General features: G+C 37.8%; 1 protein-coding gene and 1 long non-coding RNA gene across 3 annotated transcripts in view; one reads left to right on the top strand and one right to left on the bottom strand.

The window, feature by feature from the left end:
* LOC115219639 (integrin alpha-4) overlaps positions 1-26,283 on the bottom strand; it is a 185,855-nt gene that overhangs the window by 92,119 nt on the left and 67,453 nt on the right. For both annotated transcript variants that reach the window (XM_036509667.1, XM_029789797.2), the window contains exon 2: positions 5,643-5,749. In XM_036509667.1, the coding sequence (XP_036365560.1) occupies positions 5,643-5,749 (107 nt within the window). The remainder of the gene's footprint in view (positions 1-5,642; positions 5,750-26,283) is intronic.
* Positions 1,871-25,506, top strand: LOC118766311. The gene is made up of 4 exons (XR_005002234.1): positions 1,871-1,880; positions 8,095-8,108; positions 19,889-19,893; positions 25,432-25,506. It is a non-coding gene; the product is annotated as an uncharacterized LOC118766311 (long non-coding RNA).

Here is a 26,283-nt window from a genome sequence, read left to right on the forward strand (position 1 = left end):
TCATGTTATAACGTCTGTCTTCCAGGCTGGTATGGGTTGGATGGTTTGACAGGAGCTGGTGAGCCAGAGGACTGCACCAGGCTCCAGTTGTCTGCTTGGGCATGATTTCTACAGCTAGATGCCTTTCCTAATGCTAACCATTTTACATAGTGTACTGGGTGGCATCATCTTTCATAAAAATTTCATGTTAATTTTTGTTCCAAACACCAACTTAATATGGGCAAAATTATTTTCTTAGATTCTTCATTATTTTCAAAATTAATTGAAACAAAGCAGCATATGTATCTCAACAGAAATATGACAACAGATTGATGTTATAAACCTGGAGCTATGAATCAGCCATTGACAGCTTTTGGAGTTTGAAAAATATTTCTTTGACAAGTAACCTGAACTTTCTCAAGGCATCCTTTATTAATTTGAGACAGAATTCAAAGAATGCTAAGTCTCAAAATAAATGTCTTGTTTCAGAAGTATTAAATGGAAATGAGTGAGAGACATATCTTACAGTGGATAAGTTGTCAGTATTTAATAAAGAACAGTCCCTAAATACCAGATTCCAATTCCCAACAACCAAGTCCATGGACACCTTTGGAATTAACCCTTTTGTTACCAGATTTCCATTGAAATATGCAATAGTAAAAGAAAATGTAGATAGGGGTATATAAATTTTGATTTTTGGTTTTATATGTTGTGTGTAGAGGAAAGGACAGTGTCCATGAGTTTGCAGCTCTTGGAGACCAATGATTTTAATGCTGTTATGTTTTATTGAAAATATTGCAAATAAAACTTGGACAAGAGCAAACCTCTGCCAAGGCAATACCAATGTCCTCTCAATGATTAGCCAGAGTTGATTTTTAAAATGAGAATATCTGAAATAAACTTGACTGCTCTCACAAATGAGAGTACTAAAAATTAGCCTGACTGCTCTCAAAAATTAATTAAAAAAACAGGAATAATAATCCAGAATCTTTGTCTGGTACCAGATCAATCCCAAAATCTAAATGATTCATGTCAGTCATGAGGCTAAACATCCCTGAAAGTTTCATCCAAATCCATCCAGCAGTTCTTGAGATATTTTGTCCACGGACAAACAAACAAACACAACTGAAAACACTACCTCCACCTGGAGGTAACAAGGACAAGATTCTAGAGGGTGCTGATGTAGTGGAGTGAAAGAACTGGGCATAGTGAATTTGTGTGTATGATCCTGAGGGGTTAGGATGTACCAAGAATGAGAAGAGGAGGAAAGGCCATTGGGTCAAGGGTGCCTGTGTATTAAAGGTACAAGATCATCAAGCTCCAAGGAATAGAGACCAATGTAGCAGTCATAGAAAAGACAGAGGGAGAGACATCATGCCTGTGAAGCAGAGGCTAGAATGCGTCCCATTAGTTAGTCAGACATATTACTAAAGTAAGATTCTGCAGAGAGAAGGATCTTATACAAATATCACAGCACAAACTTAATTCACAGCGCATACATTGTCAATTAAAAATCTATTTCCCCAGGGGCCAGGAAAGGCTTCCAACCATATAACAGTTTTCCCTCAAGCACTTTTATTTGATCATGGTTGATTTTGAACATTTAATTGAAGTTTATGAGTGTAATTAAGTTCATATTGCATTTGTCAACATGTGTCATTAGTTTAAAAGAAATTCATTCAGAAAGAAAGATGCTTTAGAGTGGAAATAAATGGTGACATAAATATCAGTAGAGGTCAGATGTTTAGTATTGACATTGATGTATTTGTGGGGAGTGCAGTTATGGAGAGGCAGACAAACTGAAAATAGCTAATAAAAGAGTCTGTTTCAGGTTACAGTAATGTGTAAGTAGTGAGTGAATGAAAAACAGGAAGTGATAGAGAAGAGGAAGGAGAGGGAGAGTCAAGAATGAAAAGTGAGAAAAAGACAGTGTGTTAGCAGGTGACTTTTAAAAAGGGGATTAGATAGAGATAAAGAGGGAAAACAAGTGAGGTGGTTAATCAGAGAATGGTAACTAGAAAGATTGTGAGAAACAAGAGTAATGGACAGGTTGATAGTTATGCAAACGCCACAAATAGCTAATGATTGAAAGATAGTGACGTGTGTGTGTGTGTGTGTGATCATTTTAACATCCACTTTTCCATGTTTGCATGGGTCAGACAGAATTTGTCAAGGCAGATTTTCTTTGGCCAGACATGTTTTTGCAGAATATTGGATATGAATGACACTGCTTGTATGACAGTGACGTTCATTTACAACTATCATGTGACGTTAAGACAAGGAGACACAAACATTTACAAACTCACAACACTCACACACACAACACAACACACACACTCACACACAACACTCTCTTACACACACGCACACTGCATTTCTTTTAGTTTCTATCTACCAAATCTATTTACAAAGCTTTGGTTGACCTGGAACTATAAAAGACACTTGCCCATGGTACCACACAGTGAGACTGAACCCAGAGCCATGTAGTTTGGAAGCAAATTTCCTAACCACATGACACACCTGCACCAGTATACAGCATGAGTCTAAAGCAGCACCCAGTTTCTGGGAAGTGATGCCTTTCTTTGTTGTTGTTTTGCAGGTTATTATGGATGGTTTTGAAAGTTACTAAATCTGGATCATGTATCATGTTGTTAATACTCTTTAATATCCCAACCTGACCTCTTGCAATGAGAAGAATTGTATTGAAGGAGGGAAAGCTTTAATGAGTGCAGTAGCAAGTTGGAAGGCTGAAACAAAGTGTAATGAAATGTAATGAAGTCAAGAATATGCAAACAGGAAAATAGTTTATGTAGCAGAGAAATGGATATGAATGGCCAATCCGGTGCTTTCAATCAACCAGTTGCAGGAAAGGGGGACAGACACACATGGCCACCCTGCTGATATCGATAGGCTGTCCTGGAAATTCAGGTACGCAATTGTTCAAAATACTCTTTTTTTTTTCCTACTCCAGGCACAAGGCCCGAAATTTTGGGGGATGGGGCCAGTCGATTACATCGACTCCAGTACGCAACTGGTACTTAATTTATTGTCCCTGAAAGGATGAAAGGCAAAGTTGACCTTGGCAGGATTTGAACTCAGAATGTCAAGATAGATGAAATACTGCTAAGCATTCCGCCTGACGTGCTAACGTTTCTACCAGCTCGCCTTGTTCCTCATACTCTTTTTCATTGTTTTGCAGGTTAGCGTTGATAGTTTTGAAAGTTATTTACATCAAGTTGATCCATGAATTCACTTTCAATAAATCAATGCAGCCGTACAACATTACAACAAATGCAATGGAAACCACTCATTGCTGGTGTGTTTTTTGGCTGAGGAATTTGATATTGAGCCACTTCAATGAAAAACATACATTAAATTGTCAAGTAATTTGAAACAACAGGACCAGTAGTCATTGTAGAAAAATCTGGTCATCCCAAAATGGCTACAATTGAAGCCAAGGCTGAAGACGTCATCAGGATACTGCAAGAGTCAACTCACCATTTATCAACAGAGATAGGAGTCAGCCGGTCAAATGTTAAGCGTTTCCTTCACTAGAAAAATAGAAACCTTACATTCCACACTTACTGCTTGGCCTTCATGCTCGCCTTTACACAACATGCCCTACTGCATCCTTTACACTTCTGTTCTTGTCCATATGCATCTCATGACCATACCAGTGTATTCATCTCTCTTGCACACAACATCTGATGCCTCTTATGCTCAGTTAACATAAAGTTTGTATAAATATGCTTTGAAAAATCCTAAGTGCAAGCATGGCTGTGTAGTTTAAATCTGCTTTTCAAACAGGTGTTTCATTTTTTACTGAGTCCCACAACATGGTACCTTGGACAAGTGATTTCTACTGCAGCAGTGGGTTATAGCAAATAGATAGAAACTGTATGAAGCCCATCATGTGTGTATGTCAGTCATCATTTTACATCTGTTTTCTATTCCTGCAGTGGATGGACAATTTGATATGATTCCCTTAGTTATTGGATCACATCTTGCTCCAGTGTCTCAGTTTTGGCTGGTTTCTGTGGATGGGCACCATTCCTAACATTAACCATATTGCAGAGTGTACTGAATGCATTTTGTGTAGCACCAGCACAGTAGAGGTCACCTTGCTATCAAGACTAAAGAGCCCTCTCATGGGATTACTTCATTCAGTTTATGCCTGCATGAAAGGTTAATATTCTACATTTTGCATATAAGTGGTGATACATAATTCTTCCATAGAAGAAACTCAAAAGTAGTTGTGATGTTCCAAGCTCCTGGCAGCACAGCAAAGAGTTGAAACCTTACAGCTAATACCACTGACTTGTATACCTGGGCAAAGCATGTAACTCCATATTTCAGCTTGACTACTTGAAACAAGATTCAATGTATGTATTTGTTTGTGTATGTGTGCATGCATATGTTTGTCTGTGTGAAAAGTTTATATAGGCACAGGAGTAGTTGTATAGTAAGAAGCTTGCCTCCCAAACACATGGTTCCAGGCTCACTCCCACTGCATTGTACCTTAGGTAAGTGTCTTCTACTGTAGCCTTGGGCCAACCAAAGCTTTCTGAGTGGATTTGGTAGACAGAAACTGAAAGAAGCCCGTCGTATATATATACATACACACACACACACATCTTAATAAATAATGACTTTAAAACACCAATGATCCACTTCTCATTGTTAATTATTGCTTCGTTTCGTATTCTCTCTCTCTCTCTCCTCTCTCTCTCTCCTCTCTCTCTCTCTCTCTCTCTCTCTCTCTCTCTCTCTCTCTCTATATATATATATATATTATATATATATATATATATAATATATATATATATATAATATATATATATATATACATACACACACACACACATCTTAATAAATAATGACTTTAAAACACCAATGATCCACTTCTCATTGTTAATTATTGCTTCGTTTCGTATTCTCTCTCTCTCTCTCTCTCTCTCTCTCTCTCTCTCTATATATATATATATATATATATATATATATATGCATATGTATGTGTGTCTGTATTTGTCTCCCCACTATCACCTGACAACCAATGTTGGTGTGCTTATGTCCCTGTAACTTGGCAGTTCACAAAAGAGACCGATAGAATACAACTAGGCTTACAAAGAATAAGTCCTGGGGTTAATTTGTTTGATTAAAGATGGTACTCCAGCATGGCCACAGCCAAATGACTGAAACTAGTAAAAGAATAAAAGAATTCTGTACTTTGCATAAAAATTGCTGCGCTATGAATGGTTGACATTTCAAAGAAGAATAGAATGAAATTCTTGAAATTAGTTAAGGGTTAATAGCAGAAAGGGCATGTGGCTGTATAACAGTGCTTCAATAATACATAATCATCTAACTCTTGACAGCTAGCATGGAAATATGAACTTTTGCAAGTCTGTGTGTCTGTCAAAAAAAGGTAGGCAAGGAAGAAGTCCCACAGAATTGAGGTTTCATGGAGAAACATTTGGCAAAATGTTTAGTGTAGGAACATACACATGTGCATCACAAACTTTAGGAATCCCCCTTGAATTTTGTATTGTGTATGTGTATGTATATATATACATACACGTGTGTGTGTTGTGTGTGTGTGTGTATAATTATATATAATTACTTGCTGTGAAAAATCTTAAATCAGATAAAATGAAGCTGCTTACATTTAACATCAATTGGTTGGCAAGAATTGTTCTGCCGTACTGAACAGGAAAATATTTTTCCATACCACTTGCCGTCTTCTTCAAACTTTGGTGCACCTACAATTAACCTGGAATTTCAAGAAAACAACAGATAAGTACAAAAATGTATGTGTGTCATCATCATCATCAAACGTCCATTGTCTATGCTAACATAGGTTGGACTGTGTGATGAAAACTGGCAAGAAAAGTTTCCAATAAAAACAAAGCAAAAAAATGGGAAACATTAGCGGGTTTATAAGATCAAAGAAAGATGTTTTCAATATATTGTTTTGATTCAAGATATTAACAATATAAATTTCAAGGTGTTAGGTCTGTTCGTGCAAATAATTTCATCAGTCTACTGATGATGATGATGACAATGATAATCCTTTCTACAAAAGAAAGCCATTGGACATAAACTTTGATGACACAATAGATATATTGTGTAAAATTTTCTGGGAAAAAAAGCTTATTGTTCAACACACATTGGAAGTGTCTGAAAAACAATGACAAAGACGACATCACATTTGCTGGTAGAGTAAACAGGGAATGCAAGAAGTTTAAGCTGGATTACTTAACACCTGATATGTTCAAATGCCTGATTTTTACACAGGAACTTACTGCTGGAAACAATGCAGAAGTTAGAACTAGAATTCTTGCAAAGTTGGAACAAAACTAGGATGTAACCCTACAGCAAATGTCAGAAGAATTTGAAAGGATAGTCAAATTAAGACATGACACTGAATGTAAAGATTGTTTCCAAGTAAAGCAAGTGCGAAATAGTCAGAACAGAGATGAAGTGTTTTCTAAAAAACACGACAAAAATCAGGAAATAAACCCATGTTTTGCATGTGGAGGAATACACCTGCGGAAAAATTGTCCTTTTAAGAAAGCAGAGTGCTTTTGTTGTGGAAATATAGGACAAATAAAGATGCACTGTAGAATAAAGATGACAAAATATCAGAACAAAGAAAAAAGAATAAATAGTACGTCATCGAAAGAAATTGTTAATATAATGATGAGGAAATTCATGAAGGGAAAATCAGAAATACAAGTGTTAAAATACAATTGGACACTGGTAGTAGTGATATTACCATTATAAACGAAAAATTGTGGAAATATATCAGTAAGCCAAAGTTAATTAAATCCAAAAAGGTAGCACATGGTGTTATGGGGAAAAAAGATTATATTTTTTCGGTGAATTTGTATGTAGTGTAATATTTCGAGGTCAAACAAAAAAGGCAAAGATTTATGTGTTAGAAAATTCATGTAATTTATTTGGCAGAGAGTGGACAGAACTATTCAAATACGTCCATAAGTATTTGTGTGGAAATATAGTTGATTCAGTCAAAAGTTTGAATGTGGCTGAGGGACTGAGACAGAAAATTGCAGTAAAACAAGAGTGGAACACCTGTATGTAAGCCAAAACGAAATGAAAAATTGCCCATGATAAAATGTAAACAGTGTTCAAAAGTAGATGTTCCATGGTTGCGACTATACATCGATTTCGATGGTCCTTTAAATGGTTCTTATTACCTAATGGTCGTTGATAGTTTCTCAAAATGATCTGTAATTTGCAAGTGTAAAAAACAAACCTCCTCAACTGTGATCAATGTTTTACATGAACTGTTTGCAAGATTTGGCATCCCAGACAAGATAGTATCTGACAATAGAACGCAATTTGTGTCTAGTGAATTTTAAAAAATTTTGTGAAACATTTGTGGTAATTCATATAACTATGGTGCCATACCATCTGAGATCTAATGGACAGGCAGAATGCTTTGTCGATGCCTTCATAAGAGCCCTTAGAAAATCGAATAAGGAAGTCACGGATGAAGCAGGTAGATCACCAGTGGAGCTGATGTTTACAAGGAAAGTAAAATCAGTCTTTGCTACCTAGCAAGAAAAGAAAAAGTGCCAGAGAAGACATACCAAGATTCTTTAAAGTTGGTGAAAAGGTGTATATGAGGGCATGCAAGAATGGAAAGCAGAGTTGGGAAGATGGTGTAATTACCAAATGCATAGGTAAAATTATGTATTGGGTAAAAAGTAGAAAAGGCATACAAAAGAGACACAGGAATCAACTGTAAAAGAGATCCGTGGAAAGTGAACCAAAGAAGTTGGAGGAACCAATGGAATGGTTGTACGATACATTCCATGTATCAACACCAATGCAGGTGATTGAACCTAAGTGTACAAGTGAGAGGAAAAAAGAAACATACAGAGTTCCTGGAAATAGATGCCAAGTGCAAAAAGTATTAAATTATACAAAAAACAAAAAAACTCAAAAAGGGAGGTGGGGTGAATAAAAAAAAATATTGCTAAATAAAATGACACTTCTTAAGAAAAACTTAAAAGAGGTGTTGTAGGGAATTAGTAATAATGATACACCCCTCCCATGTGATGAATGGAATAACCCAATCACTATAAATAGGAGAGTACAAGACAGTATGGGAGCACGTAGTAGGTGGTCAGAGATAGGAACGTCTTTACTGGTTTTAATTAGTATACTGTATACAGAAGTGGGCATTATAACGAATTGACATTTTAAAGATTATAACAATTTCTAATTAAGGCTCAAGGCCAGCAATTTTGAAGAGGAGGCGGGGTTAGGTTAATGCCATTGACTCAAGTACTTTGACTCTGGAAAAATGAAAAGGCACAGTTGACCATAGCAGGGTTTGAACTAAGAACATAAAAACACAAGAAAATGATAATAATGGTTTCTGAATTAAGCACGAGGCCAGCAATTCTGGAGACAAGGTTAACTAATACTATTGACCCCAGTAGTTGACTGGTAATATATTTTATCAACCCCCAAGGAACAAAAGGCAAGTTTGACCTTGGTGAGATTGAACTCGGAATGTAGTGAGCCATAACTAAATGTTGTGAGGTATTTTGTCTGACTCTTCAACAATTCTGCCAGTCCACTGTTCTTGATGATGATGATGATGATGATGGAGATGGTGATGCTGATGGGAAGTGCAGAATAGACAACACTACCAATAGCAACAAATGCAGAATGTGGGTTAGATAGAGGTGAATGGTATGGCACATTGTTAGCAAATGCCTGAAATTGGCACAAAGTGAACACAAAAGACACCATGACAATGTGGCAAGAATGATCCATTGGGAACTCTGTGGAAATCACAGCCTACAAAAAGCAAAGATGTGGTAGTTTGATTTCTTTATCCATCAGTTAAAGATAGAGACACAAGTAAAATTAATAATAGAGAAACGAAAATAAAACTTTGGAAACAGCCTAAAGGGAAATAAGTCAAAGTAAGATCATAATCATGTAAAGTAAACATAACAAATAATCCAGAATCCTTGTCTGGTACCAGATTAATCCCAAAATCTAATCAATTCATGCCAGTCACGAGACCAAACCTCTCTGAAAGTTTCATCTGAATCCATCCAGCGGTTCTTGAGATATGTTGTCCATAGACAAGCAAACACGACTGAAAACAATACCTCCACCTTCACTAAGGCGTAGGTAATAATAATAATAATAACTAGCTGGACCAGTGAAAAATTTATGGAAAACATAAAAAATGTAAACATCTGTAAACAGTGTACTGGTGCCAGGAGAAATGTTTGTATATTATGACCGTCTGTCTTTACGTTCTGAGTTCAAATTCTGCCGAGGTTGACTTTGCCTTTCGTCCTTTTGGGGTCGATAAATTAACTACCAGTTGTGTACTGGGGTCAATCTAATCAACTGATCCCCTCCCCACAAAACTTTCAGGCCTAGAAAAGTATATTGTGACAGTTACAGAATATAGAAAGTAATGTAACACCAATGACTATATAATCCAACCAAAATATCTGTTACACAAATATAAACGGAATTACTATTTAACCTTAGAATACATCGTACATATTCAAAGAACCTACTTGGTTTTGTGGTATGGAACGTTTTTCTGGTATTCTTTTATTCTTTTACTTGTTTCATTCATTTGACGGTGGCCATGCTGGAGCACAACCATTTAGTCAAAGAAATTGAACCCTGGACTTATTCCCTGTAAGCCTGGTGCTTATTCTAACAATCTCTTCTGCTGAACAGCTAAATTAACAGGGATGCAAGCACACCAGCATTGGTTGTCAAGCAATAGGGTGGTGAGACAAACATAGACATAAACACACACACACATACATACATACGTACATATATATGACTGGCTTGGAGGTAGTGGTGATGCTGGCTGGTGCGATTTTGTGGTTTGCTGGTATGCCGAGAGAGATCCAGCAAGCCTCTAACTGGTTCCCTGATCTTAAAGGTGTAATGATGGAGTGACTATATTTTGTGTGTATGTCACACCATGTTTTTGGCCTTGTCTGTTATCCCAATTGAGTGTCGTAATTCTTACTTCGATATTGTTCATAGCTTGTGCTCTTGAAAATGCGACATATAATTGGCCATGAGAAAATACCGGTTAAGGCAAATGTATTCCAACTTTTTCAAATGTTTGCTCTTGAGCCTTATTAATTGTCATTGAATATGCAAGTCAAAGTGGAAACTGAAATCTGTTTAGTGTGAATGGAATATTTGCATCACTTGAGCTAAGTTTAATTCTGGGAATTAGAACTGTACAGTCTCTGTTGGAGCCTGTTACCAATGATGCCTCTACACAATGTTCATGAAGTCTTTGCACTTTCATGCAAGTTCCATTACATAGTCCTTGACTGATTGAAAGATTTCTTAGCAGCATTACAATAGCCCCTACTTTTAAGTTGAGTCGATGAGGAGGCATACCAGATGGAGTGAGTGAGTTTATGAATTCAAATGGATAGTTCTGAACCTCCTCTTCATTATTGCAGGACACTGAATCTGTGCTTAAGTATGCTTTAAATGCCTCTGGTATAATATTAGGAACTTTTTAATTTATTGCAAGACAGTCAGAATTTTTAGGAGATAAAATTAGTTGTTTTTCCATTTTTTCTGGCGTGCAGTTGTTGAAAATTTCTGGGTACAAATGTACAAATTGAAATACAAAAGAATGAAATAATAAATGGATTTATGAATGAAAGTTTGGTAATTGCATTTATTTCCACCATGTGACACTTATTATTGCAAACATGTTTTAACTAACCTAAACTATACATACACACAAATACATTCATATATATATATATATGTCTTGAGTTGTAGCTGTAATTCAAAGGGGCCAACCTTGTCATATTCTGTGTGAGGCTGAATCTTCCTGAGAACTACATTAATGTTATGCATGTCTGTGGAGTACTCAGCCATTTGCGAGTTAATTTTATCCTTGTGTGGTAATGAAAAGGGAAACTGACAGCCAATATTTGCTGTGTCTCTGTATCTATGTATGAACTTTTTTGGGGATTTATGTATCTGCTGTCTCTCTCACTTCCTCTCTTTATCTTTCCCTTCTTTTGTGTCCCTCTTCTCTCCCGCTTTTGATTTAACAATGTGTATGTGTATCTATGTATCTACTTCTCTTGCAATGTGATAAACATTTAAAAACACAAAATGAACGCCGTCACCACTCACTGTCTCTTTCACTCTCTCTCTTTCTCTTTTACTTCCTCTGTCTTCCTCTCTCTCACTTTGCCACTTCTTTGAAGTAAGTGTGACACACGCACACAACAGGCACACACAAAAACAAAAAGTTAGCACCTTAATAATAATAATAATAATAATAATAATAATAATGATAATAAAAATAATAATAATAATGATAATGATAATGATAATAATAATATATTGATAATCCTTTCTACTATAGGCACAAGGCCTGGATTTTGTGAGGATGGGAACAGTTGATTACATCGACCCCAGTGTTCAACTGGTACTTAATTTATTGACACCAAAAGGATGAAAGGCAAGGTCAACCTCAGCAGAATTTGTATTCAGGATGTAGCTGCAGACGAAATACTGCAAAGCATTTTGTCCTGCATGCTAACAATTCTGCCAGTTCACCACCTTAAATAACAATCATTATCAGCATCATCATCATTTAACGTCCATTGTCCATGCTGGCATGGGTTGGATGGCTTGACCAGGGCTGGCATGCTGGAAGGCTGCACCAGACTCCAGTCTGATTTGGCATGGTTTACTATAGCTGGATGCCCTTCCTAATGCCAACCACTCCGAGAGTGTAATGGGTGCTTTTATGTGCCACCAGCACGGGTACCATTTGCATGACACCAGTATTTGCCACAACAGCAATTTTACTTGACTTGATGAGTCATCTCAAGGATGACATGATGCCAAAGGACTCGGTCATTCGTCATTGCCAATAATAATAATGATAAATAGAGTCTTGCATAGACACAATGGTAGAAATTATATTGACCTCAGTGGCTGTGTGGTAAGTAGCTTGCTTCCCAACCACATGGTTCTGGGTTCAGTCCTACTGCATGACACCTTGGGCAAGTGTCTTCTACTATATCCTTGGGCCGACCAAAGCCTGGTGAGTGGATTTGGTAGACTGAAACTGAAAGAAGCCCGTTGTGTTTGTCCCCCCAACATAGCTGGTGTGTTTACGTCCCTGTAACTTAGCAGTTCGCCAAAAGAAACTGATAAAGTAAGTACTAGGCTTATGAAGAATAAATCCTGGGGTAGATTTGCTCGACTAAAGGTAGTGCTCCAGCATGGCAGCAGTCAAATGACTGAAACATTTGAAAGAATAAAAGAATATGACTGGTACCTGTTTTACCGATTCCCAGAGAGATAAAAGGTAAAGCTAACTTTAGAGGGATTTGAACTTGAAATGTAAAGTGCTGGAACAAATACAACAAGGTATTCTGCCCAATACCCTAATGATTCTGATAACTCACTGCCCTAAATAACAAAGATTTGAATGAAATATGCATTATTAGTCATTAAGAGAATAAATTAATTATTTAACCCCTACCCCCAGTTTAGTCATAAGTTTTCACCAAGTACAAATATGTTATTAATTTAGTAAATGGTTGCAAACACCACCATCACCACCACCACCAAAACCACTACCACTGCCTTCATTATCACCAGTACTACCACCATCACCACCACCACTACCACCATCATCACCATCACTACTACTATGACCACCACCATCAACACCAGCATCACCACCACCATCATTGACCTCATAATCATCATCATAGTCCCCATTATTGTAACCATCATGAAGATGGTGAGCTGGCAGAATCGTTAGCATGCTGGACGAAATGTTTAGCGGTATTTCGCCCATCGCTATGCTCTGAGTTCAAATTCTGTCAAAGTTGACTTTGCCTTTTCATCCTTTTGGGGTCGATATAATCGACTTGTCCTCCTCGCCAACCACTTCCCCCAAATTTCAGGCCTTGTGCCTACAGTAGAAAGGATTATCGTAACCCTCATTATTACTATGAACCAGTGAAGGAGTCTCTACATAGTTGTTTGACCTGTTGGGAAAGGCAACGAAATTTCAGACCTTACCATCTTACAGGACACATTAGATAATGTAAGGACACATTGGATAATGTGGTGGTGGTGGTGGTGTTGGAGGTGATGTGGGAGCCAAGTTGACCTCAGCAGGATTTGAACTCAGATACTAAAGAACTGGAGCAAATAACAACAGACATTCTGTTCTCTTGTATCAGAATTGATAATGGGGTAGCGCATTTACCACGATCACGACCACCACTACCACTACTGCTCCACTACCACCACTACCGCTCCACCACTACCACTCCACCACCACCACTACCACTCTACCACTCCACCACCACCACTACCACTCTACCACTCCACCACCACCACCATCATCCAGATCAGTTGTACAAAATGTAGGAGAGGAGGGTTGGGTTGCAGTTGAAACCTGATATCAAATCAAAAATATTTAATTTAATTCTTTTTAAATTTGCACAAAATAAAGCTAACCTCATTCGTGTTATAAATCAATCCACGAAAACAATTTATTACTTTCAATGTTTGTATTGTTTTGTAAATTTTCTTTGATTTAAAAAAAAAATTTTTTTTAGCAGCTTTGCCAATATATTTCTCAACATGCCAACGCCTTGCTAAATAACGAATTCTTTACAGTAGGGAAGAAATAAGGATTTAAAATACATACCATATATATACAAAAAAAGAATGGAATATTTGTAGTTTTTATTTCTTTAGAAAGAAAGAAAAAGAGCCTTAGTTTTTATTTATTTATTTATTTATTTATTATTATTATTATTATTCTGTGAAAACATTTAAAATAGTTTTACAAATGAAAAAAAGTGTGGTGGTAGTGGTGGTGAGGGGACTTACATTTCTAATTTTATTAATTATATCCCCACAAGAATATAATTTCATATTTGATATGGGTTTCTTTTTGATGAGGTTCAAGTTACGTATTTCAGAAGATGTGGGGTGGGGTGGAACAGTACTAATGCCCATAAGTACCCCTTCTCTCTCTCTCTCTCTCCTCTCTCTCTCCCCCTCCCTCCCTCTCTCTCTGCAATGATATTACCAAAGTGGGAGTACTGGAGTCATAGTATACATTTTTTATGGTTTAGTCAGAAGTGGAAAGGAAGCACCTAGTACCTTTTTTGAGGGTCTTCTGAGACTTGTGGTGATGGGTACAGGGAGGAAAAAAAGAAACCTCTGGAGGTCTGTTTTAAATACTTGCAACAGAGTGGAGTTTTTTTTTTGTTTTTGTTTTTTATAAGGCACAGTCAAGGAACAGATTAGGTCTACCACACAAAAATGGCTTCTTCTGTAGAACCTCTGCCTGTCAAATTTCATGCCCACACTGTATTGGCAAACCTTTGGCTTTGGTAAAAAAGAAAATACTTGGCTAAAGTGCTGCACAGTGGCATTGGTCCAGGAGCAATGTTGAAGCAGCGTTTATATGGTCATTCAATCTGTTAGAAATAGCAATGAAAAACCCCTCAAACCACAACCCAGAAGGACAGATTAGACAATGCAATCTTAGATTCACTGTTGGACTAAATATATACTGTAAGATACTTTGTTCAGTGCTCTACCATTTGTATCATTCCACCATTTTTGCTACAATATTAAATGTAACAGCAACAACAATAATGATAATACGCCTTTTTACTAGTCTTGCAATTTTGGGGAGGGACCAAGCTGATTACATTGATCCCAGTGCATAACTGGTACTTAACTTATTGACCCCAGAAGGATGAAAGGCAAAGTCGACCTCAGCAGAATTTGAACTCAGAATGTGAAGATGGACGAAATGCCGTTAAGCGTTTTGCCTGGCGTGCTAACAATTCTCCCAGTTCACTGCCTTATCAACAACAGCAACAACAATAATCTTTACTCCAGGCACAAAACCCGAAATTTTGGGGGAGGAGATCAGTTGATAAGATCGATTTCAGTACGCAGCTGGTACTTAATTTATTGACCCCAAAAGGATGGAAGGCAAAGATGACCTTGGTGGAATTTGAACTCAGAACATAAGGATGAACGAAATACCACTGAGCATTTCACCTGGCATGCTAACGATTCTGCCAGTTTGCCATCTTATATAACAATAACAACAACAACAACAACAACAACAACAATAATAATAATAATTGCTTCAAATTTTGATGGCAGGGAGTAAATCAATGACACTTCAGTGCTTGATCTTATTAACCCCGAAAGGAGGAAAGGCAGAGTTGATCACTGTAAGATTTGATCTTAGAACACAAAGAGCCTGAAAAAAATGCTGCTAAGCATTTTGACCGATGCTCTAACAATTCAGCCAATCTGTAATAATAAATCTAATTCAGAATAAGACCTCATTCCTGGAATTCTCTTCAGTTTGGCAATGCTACAAAATGGAAACTGCTTTTCTCATTTTTGTAAATTGAAGGGGGGTAAAAAGTTGAAAAGTTTCCTAACTTACTGGTCGTCATCATCATTACTATCATCATCATCATCTCACCATCATACTTGATGTTTAAATTCTTACTGGCCATCTTTACCCTTCATCTTTTCAGAACTGATAAATACAACCCCTCCCCAACCACCATCACTGCCCCCCCTCCCATCCAGCCCCCAAAACTCCACCCTGTTACAGCATAAACAGCTTCTGTGTGTCTCTGTATTTGATTCTTTCCCCGCTTTCATAATGGGTTCAAATCCTGCTAGGTTTTGTTGTGTCTGGGAAGAGTCATTCTGTTTAACCCTTTTGTTACTAACCCGGCCAAAACCGGCTCTGGCTCTGTGGTAAAATGTCTTGTTTTCATAAGTTTTGAATTAAAATATTCCACCAAGCCTTAGTCACAATTTACGTTCCTAACACTAGCTGAATGATAACTAAGTTATTTTACTAAATTCTTTGTTATATTTAAAATAATTGAAAGAAACACAGAGCATCTCAAAATAAATACAGTAATGAAAGGGTTAAATGCCTTTATTAATTGAATTCACTGGTTCAAATTCCACTCATTTACTTTTTTTTTTTTCCCTAAAATTTTCGTTACTTCTTGCAACCTCTTCAATAGTTGTTGACTGTCCATTATTGGAGCTGTGTTCTTTTTGTTTGTTTGTTTGTTTGTGCACATGTGCATGCATCAGTATGCATGTGTATACACATGTGTATATATGCTTGTGTGTGTATGCCTATGTATGTATATATATATATATATGTGTATGCCTGTATGTATATGTATTCTACATATTCATGTGTTTGTATGTGCATGTTTGTATGCACGTGTGTGTATGTATTTATACTTCTGTCTCATTGTGCATGCATGTTTGAGTGTGTCTATGTGTATGTGTTTGTGTGACTGTACATGTATCTGTTATGTATGGATGTGTCTTTGTGTGTGTGTGTGTATGCATAGTGTGCTTGTGTGTATATGGTCATATGTTTCTGTCTCCTTTTGTGTGTGTGTGTGTGTGTGCGTGCATGCTTGCTTGTATGTCCATGTTATCTATGTACTTATCTATCTGTTTGCCTACATATCCTTCTGGTTTGTCTTTTTTTTTTACCCTCACAGGACTATTAAAAGTAAGTACAAGAGCAAAAAATGGTACAAGAGCAACAAAATAGATTCAGTTGGCCAATGACCAAAGGAAATTACTATTATTGTTATTTTTATTATTTGTCTTCATGTTCTGAGTTCAAATCCATAAAAGTTGACTTTGCCTTTCATCCTTTTGCAGTTGATAAGCTAAGTACCTGTTACACACTGGGGACAATATAATTGACTTGCCACATCCATCCAATAAATTTCAAGCCTTGTGGCAATAATAGAAAAGATTGTTATTGTTGTTTTTGTTGTTCGGTTGGTTAGAGTGGTAGATCAGAAGTTCATGGGAGCAGATGGTATTTAGCACTTTGTTGTTTCCTCTAAGCTTAAATACCATCAGATCACATTTGCCTTTCATCTCTTCAGGGTCAATAAAATGAAGTACCAGTGTTAGGTCACTCAACTAAATAGGCTATATATTGTTCAGTATATGGTGGACCTTGTGCTTCTGAGTTCAAATACAGTACAAAGCAGCATCTTTTAGCCTCCCAGACCAGTGGGAAAAGGGAAAAAAGCATTAGACAAGAGGTCAGGCTTAAATGCTTGCAACAGATTGGACTCTGCTAAACATACTTGAAAGCCAAATGAGGATGTTAACTAACATGTGCAAGGATCTAAGACCACCATTCAAAGACAGGAATAGTTCCACCATTAAAGGGCTTCCATGCAGTTTCTGTTTTCCATCTTTTTCTCACAAGGGTTTGGTCAATTGATAGAAAGCACTTTCCCAAGGTCCTGCTGCATGGCAGGATCAAATCTGGTGCCACCTAGTTGAGAAAAGCATGTCTCAACCAAACACACATATGGATGCACCGATAAGCAGCGTGGCCACTTACAAATTAATTGACTGCTGATTATTTATAATGTAATTACATATTGTGATATGAAAATGCATATTGTAATTAATTGTAAGTATTAAATTATATTTTATAGTTAATCTTAATTGTGGAGTCACTGTTTGAGAGTTTAGTCAAACGTAATCAAATATAAGTTAATTCTTTCTCTCAAGATGATATAGGAAAGGAATCTCTCCACTCCCACACAGAACACACAGTCATAAGAGAAACTTTATAGTCAAACAACACAGAATTGTAGTGGAATACAACCACACATGCACACACACACACACGTTAATGCAAATGTGTCATAGGGCCCACATGTGCATTTGTGTGTAAGCAGAATAGTCCCACACACACACAAGACACATGTATATTTAAAATGACTCATATTTGTTACTTAATAAATTAGAAAAATCTTCAGTAAGTCATAAGTTTTAGATTAGGTCAGATAAACTTCACATAGAATTAGTCACTTCACTGCCCACTTATATCAGGCTGAGAGGGGACAAGTGGTCGAGGGTAGTAGGACACAAGTACTTACTTAGCTATAATACACGTGTGTATGTATAAATGTATATACATATGTATGTATATATTTATACACAGACACATGTGTGAACTGTGATGTTTATCCAAGTATTTGTATAAAAACGTTACATATGTAAATGATATATAAAGGAAAAGATGTATATATGTGCTGGAGGCAGAGCTAGAGAAATTGAATGTGTTTATGAAATTAAGGAGAAGAGGAGAAAGAGATGAAAAAATGGAAAAAGGTGTAAAATAATGCATGCCTGTGTAGAACAGTGGTTCCCAACCTTTTCACTACCAAGGACCCCTTTTGTTTAAATGAGTTTTCCCACGGACCCCTTTTAATATGCTTATCCTTAGGTAGATATATATATATATATATATATATATATATATAGGAAATTTTGAATTTAGTTCATTGACCCCCAGTACTACTTTTGCAGACCACCGGGGGTCTGCGGACCACAGGTCGGGAACCAGTGGTGTAGAAGTATAGAGAAGTGTATATATGAGAGAGAGAGAGAGAGAGAGAGAGAAAGGAAAGCCTAGTTTTGTAAATAAATTCAGAAATTAACCCCAATTTAAATGGGGGACAGGTGATTAAACATGTGATTGGCAACCAAAAAGTCATAGTTCTAATCCTTATTGTAATCACACCACATGCAGAGACTGTAAAGAATTTCCTTCCTTCGAATAAGTCTTGAAGAATTTTGCTGTGTGTTAATGCCAAAATTCAGAAGTTGGTTTACCAGTGATATAGTTTTGAGATTCAGTCCCACTGCCTGGCATCTTTGGCAAGTGTCTTCTTCGACAGCCTTAGGAGTGGATTTGGTAGACAGAAAGTGAAAAGAAGTCCACTGTGTGTGTGTGTGTGGGTGTGTTGTTTCCTACGCTTGGCATCAAATGATAGTTGTAAGTAAGCATCATACAAGCAGTGTCGTTCTTTTCCAGTCTTCCATGAAATATATATCCGACTATTGTGAAATATTACCCTACTGGGAAACAGGTGAGGGTTCGGGACAGGGAGGGCTTCTGGCTGTTGAAAAATCTACTTCAATGAATTTTGTCTGACACATGCAAGCATGGAAAATGGATATTGATATGATGATGATGATGATGACAGTAATTGATATTGTTGTACTTGAAGTGATGTAACATCATTCATACTGGATCATGTGATGATCTGAGCAGTTTTTGAATTTGTTACCAATCAGTTTTTGAATTTATTGTCTTATTCAATTTGGGTTTTTAGAATAAAATTCATTTACAAATATCAAATAATTCCTTTATATTCATCTGGAATAGATTGTCTGTTACTTGGATCAAAGAGGAAGCTTTTATGTGGTGGCTCAGCTTGCTAGAATTAATGACCAAATCTTCCCATCATCTTTTAGTGCCTTGAATGAGAAGAAAGGACATTGGGTTATGTAGTTCTTGATATATTATTTACAAGAAGCATGATCTTCAAACTTGGGCCTCACAGAAGCAATGACTAGTGACTGAAACCTTTGGTGATATGCTGTACTTGAGAAGACCTGTCAAGCCAAGTGAAATCATAGTTGGGGCTGATGCTGGTGGCACATAACTGGCACCTGTGCCGGAGGCATGTAAAAGGCACCTTTCAAGCATTGGGTCTCACAGAGGTGAAATGGATGGGTGTTGGGTGTTGGGTCTCATGGAAGCCATGACTGAGACCTTTAATATTATGTCATACTTGAGAAGAAGACCCATCAAGCCAAGTAAAATTGCAGTCGTAGTAGATACCAGTGTCACACAAATGGCACCCATTACACTCTCGGAGTGGTTGGCATTAAGAAGGGCACCCAACCATAGAAAACTATGCCAAATCAGACTGGAGTCTGGTGCAGCCTCCCAGCTTGCCAGCCCTGGTCAAACCATCCAACCTATGCTAGCGTGGACAATGGATGTTAAATAATGATGATGAAAATGAGAAAGACTGGTTGGTTACAGTTGGAATATCTTTGATCATAGATCTGCTAGATCAAAACTGGTTTTTTGCCCTTAAATCCCTCATTTTTGACCAAATTTGTCCAAATCTCACATGAACAGTACAGCTGACTCAACTATGGTTTTAAAACTATTTTTGGTTAATATTCTTTATTTAACCCTTTCGTTACTGTATTTATTTTGAGATGCTCTGTGTTTCTTTCAATTACTTTAAATATAACAAAAAATTTATCAAAATAACTTAGTTATCATTAAGCTAGTGTTAGGAACATAAATTGGTGGAAAATTTTAGTTCAAAACTTATGAAAACAAGACATTTGTACTCAGAACCAGAGCCGGTTTCAGCCGGGTTGGTAACAAAAGGGTTAACTTGCAACAGATCTACGAAATACTGTGAAACATCATCTTTTCACATTTTTTCAGAATTTCACCCAAGAAAGCTGTTTCACAGAACACCTGATTTTTTTGCTTTTTATTGCAAAAGAACGTCTATGTTGTGTCATTTCTGGAAAGTATTTGTTCTTTGTCCCTGTGCATCTGGGTTCTACAGAAAACCGCAAAACACGGACACTCCTCCCCCTCCAACAGCTTCACCTTTTTGCAGAGGCTAGGTCTAAGTCAACCTTCCACTCTCACTTACTCCTTCATGTGCGAAAATGACTAATGGCAATTAGTTCGTGCTGTTTACACCAATCCCTCCATAATTAGACAATATCCTTTCAACGCCAAAAGCAGCAAGTTGGCAGAAACATCAGCATGCCGAGCAAAATGCTTAGCGGTATTTTGTCTGCTGCTACATTCTGAGTTCAAATTCCACCGAGGTTGACTTTGCCTTTAATCCTTTCGGGGTCGATTAAATAAGTACCAGTTACGCACTGGAGTCGATATATTCGACTTAATCCGTTTGTCTGTCCTTGTTCGTCCCCTCTGTGTTTAGCCCCTTGTGGGTAGTAAAGAAATAGGTATTTTGTCTGTCTTTACATTCTGAGTTCAAATTCCGCCGAGGTCAACTTTGCCTTTCATCCTTTTGGGGTAGATAAATTAAGTACCAGTTGCATATTGGCGTCGATCTAATTAACTGGCTCCATCTCCCAAAATTTCGGGCCTTGTGCCTGGAGGAGAAAAGAATATCCTTTCAACATCAATCTAATAGGATAAAATGCCTGTAAACATTTGTAAACATTTCCCTCCACCACCATTATCCGAACTTCGAGCACCTCCTCCGGCGTTTGATTGTTCAACTAATAAATGCCACTTGGGAAAAATCACTTCTTCCTCAATGCCAATGTTTGCAACTTAATGCAAAAAAAAAAAGAATTCAAGGAGATGTACAACGAAAAATATGGTAGAACCTATTAAGACCATTGCTGAGTATGTAATACCTGAGCAACGCCAGGTGCTCCTGCTAGAAATAATAATACAACAATACTTTGTGCCAAGCCATATATATGCACCTAGTCATAACACCAACTTGAACTTATAAGTTGTTGTCTCTTGAGGTCTCTGGGTGAGACTTGGCGTCAACTTGTACAAATACAATTTTGAAATTTTGGTGGAAGGGCAAGTCAATTACACCAACTCCAGTGTTCAACTGGTACTCTTTTTATCGATCCCCAGAAGGATGAAAGGCAAAGTCAACTTCAGTGGAATTTGAACTCAGAACATAAGGATGGACGAAATGCCACTAAGCATAATAATAATAATAATAATAATAATAATAATGATAATAATAATAAAGATTTCTCCCATTGGTACAAAATATACAACTACCCACCACACTCACTTGACTGGTAAATTTTTTTATCAACTCCTCAAAAGGGGATGGGGTAAGCAAAGTTGTGTTTTATGAGATTTGAACTCAGAATGTAAAAGCTGTAACTAAATACCACAAGGTATTTTGTCCAACATTCTAACAGTTCTGGCAAAATAATAATGATGATGATGATAATAATAATAATAATAATAATAATAATATAATAATAATGATTAGTAACAAAAGTTTGTAATAAGATTCTAAAGAGGAAATGGGATTAAATGAGAAACTGCATGACTACATTGACCAAGTTTTGGGGAAAACTTCTGGAAAGGATAGAATTTCCTTTCAGTGGAAAGGGGACAAATTCTATAAATCACCAAACTCTTAAGGAAAAAGAAAAATAATCCTCCAAGAATCTAAACACATGTTAAAGGTACTGACAAGTAGGTTCATATCAGTGCGTATGTGTGAACATATGAATGTATACATCTGCATGTACACACACACACACACTCTTGTAAATAGTCTACATCTAAATGAACAAAACATGAAGCTCAAACTGTAATGAAAATAAATCATACACCATATAGTGGAAGGTATTTAGTGCCTTGTCAGTGTTTCTATACCATGGATTACCATTAGCAGCTGGGAACTTGGAAATGGCAATTGTGAGCAGAACTGGCTTAGTTGTTGAGGCATCTGACCATGTCATTTATCCACACACACAGAGACTTGTGTATATATATTTACATGCACACCAGTAGCTGTGTATGACCTTGCTTAGATTTATTTATACCAAATGTGTGTGTGTGTATAGGAGTATATACAATGTCTGTTTATTTGTTTTTTATGCTCAGTTATAATAAAAAAAATTTTACATTAATCTGAGGGGTTACTCTATACTTTTTTAGAGTATAAATTTATTATTCTTGAACATTGACTGTGACTTCGAAGTTTTGGATAGTTAAGCCATCATTGGCTTCACTAACCAAAACTTGGAAGTTGAATAAACACTTCCAGCTGAGAGCTTACTAATGAAGAGAACTGTGCCTAGTTCGTCCTCAGTTTTGCAATTTCTTTGGTTGAACAAATGGGGAACTCGACATTAGTGTTTCTCAACCCTTTTCAGTTAATATGTAAAAAGTGTGTATATATATATATATAGCGCAGGAGTGGCTGTGTGGTAAGTAGCTTGCTTACCAACTACATGGTTCTAGGTTCAGTCCCACTGCATGGCACCTTGGGCAAGTGTCTTCTACTATAGCCTCAGGCCAACCAAAGCCTTGTGAGTGAATTTGGTAGACAGAAACTGAAATAAGCCCGTCGTATATATGTATGTGTGTGTATATGTTTGTGTGTCTGTGTTCGTCCCGCAACATCACTTGACAACCGATGCTGGTGTGTTTCTCGTCCCCTTAACTTAGTGGTTCGCCAAAAGAGACTGATAGAATAAGTACTAGGCTTACAAAGAATAAGTCTTGGGGTTGATTTGTTTGAGTAAAAGCGGTGCTCCAGCATGGCCACAGTCAAATGACTGAAACAAGTAAAAGAGTAAAACAGTATATACATATATATATATATATATATACACATACACATACATACAAAAACACATATATATATATGTATGTATAAAAGAAGTTTAAATTAAAACTTTAATGTAAGTTTTGTTCACTTATTACTTATGCCCCATTCTGAAGTAATGTACAGCCCAGCTTCAGGAAAATAGTTGTTCAACCTGCTAAAATTGGCAGTCAAATCTCCTTCAAATCAAACCCTATGAACCTTGATTATTACTTGACTGGTGTTTTAATTTTATTGGTGACAGTTAAATAAGCAGTGAAGTTTACCGTTGCAGGTTTTGAACTCAAAACATAGACATGACTAAATACTACAATGTATTCTTTCTGATCTTCTACATTTTTACATTTTCATATGCTTGTTTGTGTGTGTGTGTGTATCTTTTGTCTTTTACTTGTTTCATTCCTTAAACTGCAGCCATGCTGGGGCACCACACTGAAGAATTTTTAGTTGATGTATCAGTGAGATTGAACCTGGAACCAGATCATTGCAAAGCAAGCTTTTTTACCTATGCAGCCATTATTTCTTACAAAATATGATCCATCATATTATATCCTTGTTGTGTTTGTCTTGTTCTTTTTTAGGCTTGGTTAAGAATTTCTCAGCTAAATCTACAGGTTTCCAGGAAATCTCTTTGTCCTTCCCCCTCTCTCTTCCTTATCTCTAACGCACACTCACACACACACTTACACACACACATGTATGTGGGTATGTGTGTATATATTTTATATATGTGTGTGTATATAAGTATAATTTCAAAATGTAGCTACATGTGGATTGTTAGCGATTTTTTTCCACCGTCTTCCTTTTCTCTTGGTCTTTCCTCCATCTCCTCTTTCTGAAGAAAAGCTTTGCTAGAAATATAAAACTACCTTTCTTTCCTTCCCTGAGCATCTGCTAATACTTTGCATGTACCATGTCCTTGCATTATTGTTTTTTTCCTTGTGTGTTTTCTTCGGTTTTTTGTAGGTTGGGGGGATTAACTCTGTGTGTGTGTATATATATATATATATAAAGTTCAATCCATGCCAGCATGGAAAGGGGACGTTAAATGACGGCGATGATGATATGTGTGTATGTGTGTGCATAGATATGCATATCATCATCATCATTTACATCTGTGGTCCCTGTTGGCATGGGTTGGACAGTTTGACCAGAGCTACACCAGACTCCAGTACTTTTTTTTTAAGCCTGATACTTATTCTACCGATTGCTTTTGCTGATCTGCTAAGTTACAGGGATGTGAACACACCAACACCAGTTGTCAAGCGGAGGCAGTGGGGGCAGCACAGACACAAAGACACATACACACAGGTACATATATACAACAGGCTTCTTTCAGTTTCCATCTACCAAACCCACTCACAAGGCTTTGGTCAGCCTGAGGCTACAGTAGAAGACCCTAGCCCAAGGTGTCATGCAGTGGGACTGAACCCAGAACCATGAGGTTGGGAAGCAAGCTGCTTACCAAACAGCTGCACATGCACAAAATTTATCTTTTACGTTTTGCTTGTTCTGGTCATTAGACTGCTCCCATGCTGGAGTACTTCCTCGAAGATTTTTCTTTTAGTTAAATAAATTGACTCCAGGACTTATTTTTTTAAAAGACTGGTACTTATTCTATTAGTCTCTTTTGCCAGTTATGGGGACATAAACACACCAACACTGGTTGTCAAGCAATGGTGGTGAACAAAGACACACACACTCACACACATACACACAGCAGGGATTTTATAGTTTCTATCTACTGACAAGGTTTTGGTCAGACTGAGGCTATAGTATAAGACACTTGCCCAAGTTGCCATGCAGTGGACTGAACCCTGAACCATGTGGTTGGGAAGCAAGCTTCTTACCACACATCCATGCCTGCACCTATACAAATATATACATGCCGGTGGCACGTAAAAAGCATCATCTGAATGTGGCTGATGCCAGTACCTGCTGACTTGCTCCCGTGCTGGTGGCACATTAAAAGCACCATCCGAATGTACCCAATGCTAGTATCCCTCGACTGACTCCCATGCCGGTGGCATGTAAAAAGCATTATCTGAACATGATCAATGCCAGGACCGCCTGATTGGCTCCTGTGCCGGTGGCATGTAAGCGCCCACTACACTCTCAGAAACCGCCCAGGGGTAAACGGGTAGGACCGCTCACCACGATCGCGAGGGGACTCAGTCCGTTGCTTCCCGCCGAGGCGCCGTTGTCATTGACGAACGCGCCGGTGGCGGGCGGTCGTCTGCCGCCTCGTCGGCGTTCGATTTCCGGGGCGCCGGCATCGGACGCACTTCCCCTCCGATCCGTCGTCGCGACCCGATTCCCGTCGGGCCGGCAGGCGCGCGGCATCCGCAGGTCGCAGACGAGGGCCCCGTCGCTGGGATCCACGCGCTCCTCTCGACCGGGCCGGTCGCTCCACGTAAAGCGCAGGCACGGCTAACCGACGGAGATGGGCAAACGCACCTCGCCCTTAGCACGAACGACGCAGCGAGTCGCGCGCGGCCTCTCCGGAGGTTGGTGTTAGGAAGGGCATCCAGCTGTAGAGACATTGCCAGATCAGATTGGAGCCTGGTGCAGCCGCTGGCTCTCCAGACCTCAGTCAAACTGTCCAACCCATGCTAGCATGGAAAATGGATGTTAAACGGTGATGATGATATGCACATAAAATTTATAAATATAAATGTAAAATATATCCACATACAAAATTATATACAATACATATGTACATACACACACAGGCTCACACACACCTTATCTCATCATAGTTTTGCATCTACTATCAAAACTGCCATGAGTTGGAAGGCTGTGAATATCTAGGCTGGCTCCCACTTGGAATTCCTACTCTCCAAGACATGAGTCAGGGGACTATATCTTACATGTGATGTACCGTTTTACGTGGTTTCTTTATCGAATTGCTTATGGTTCTAAGAACTTGTACTCAAGAAATTCTTCCCACAGGCAGCAAATTTAAAGTATG

The sequence above is a fragment of the Octopus sinensis genome, linkage group LG15 (genome assembly GCF_006345805.1).
Source record: "Octopus sinensis linkage group LG15, ASM634580v1, whole genome shotgun sequence".
Taxonomy (NCBI): Eukaryota; Metazoa; Mollusca; class Cephalopoda; order Octopoda; family Octopodidae; genus Octopus; species Octopus sinensis.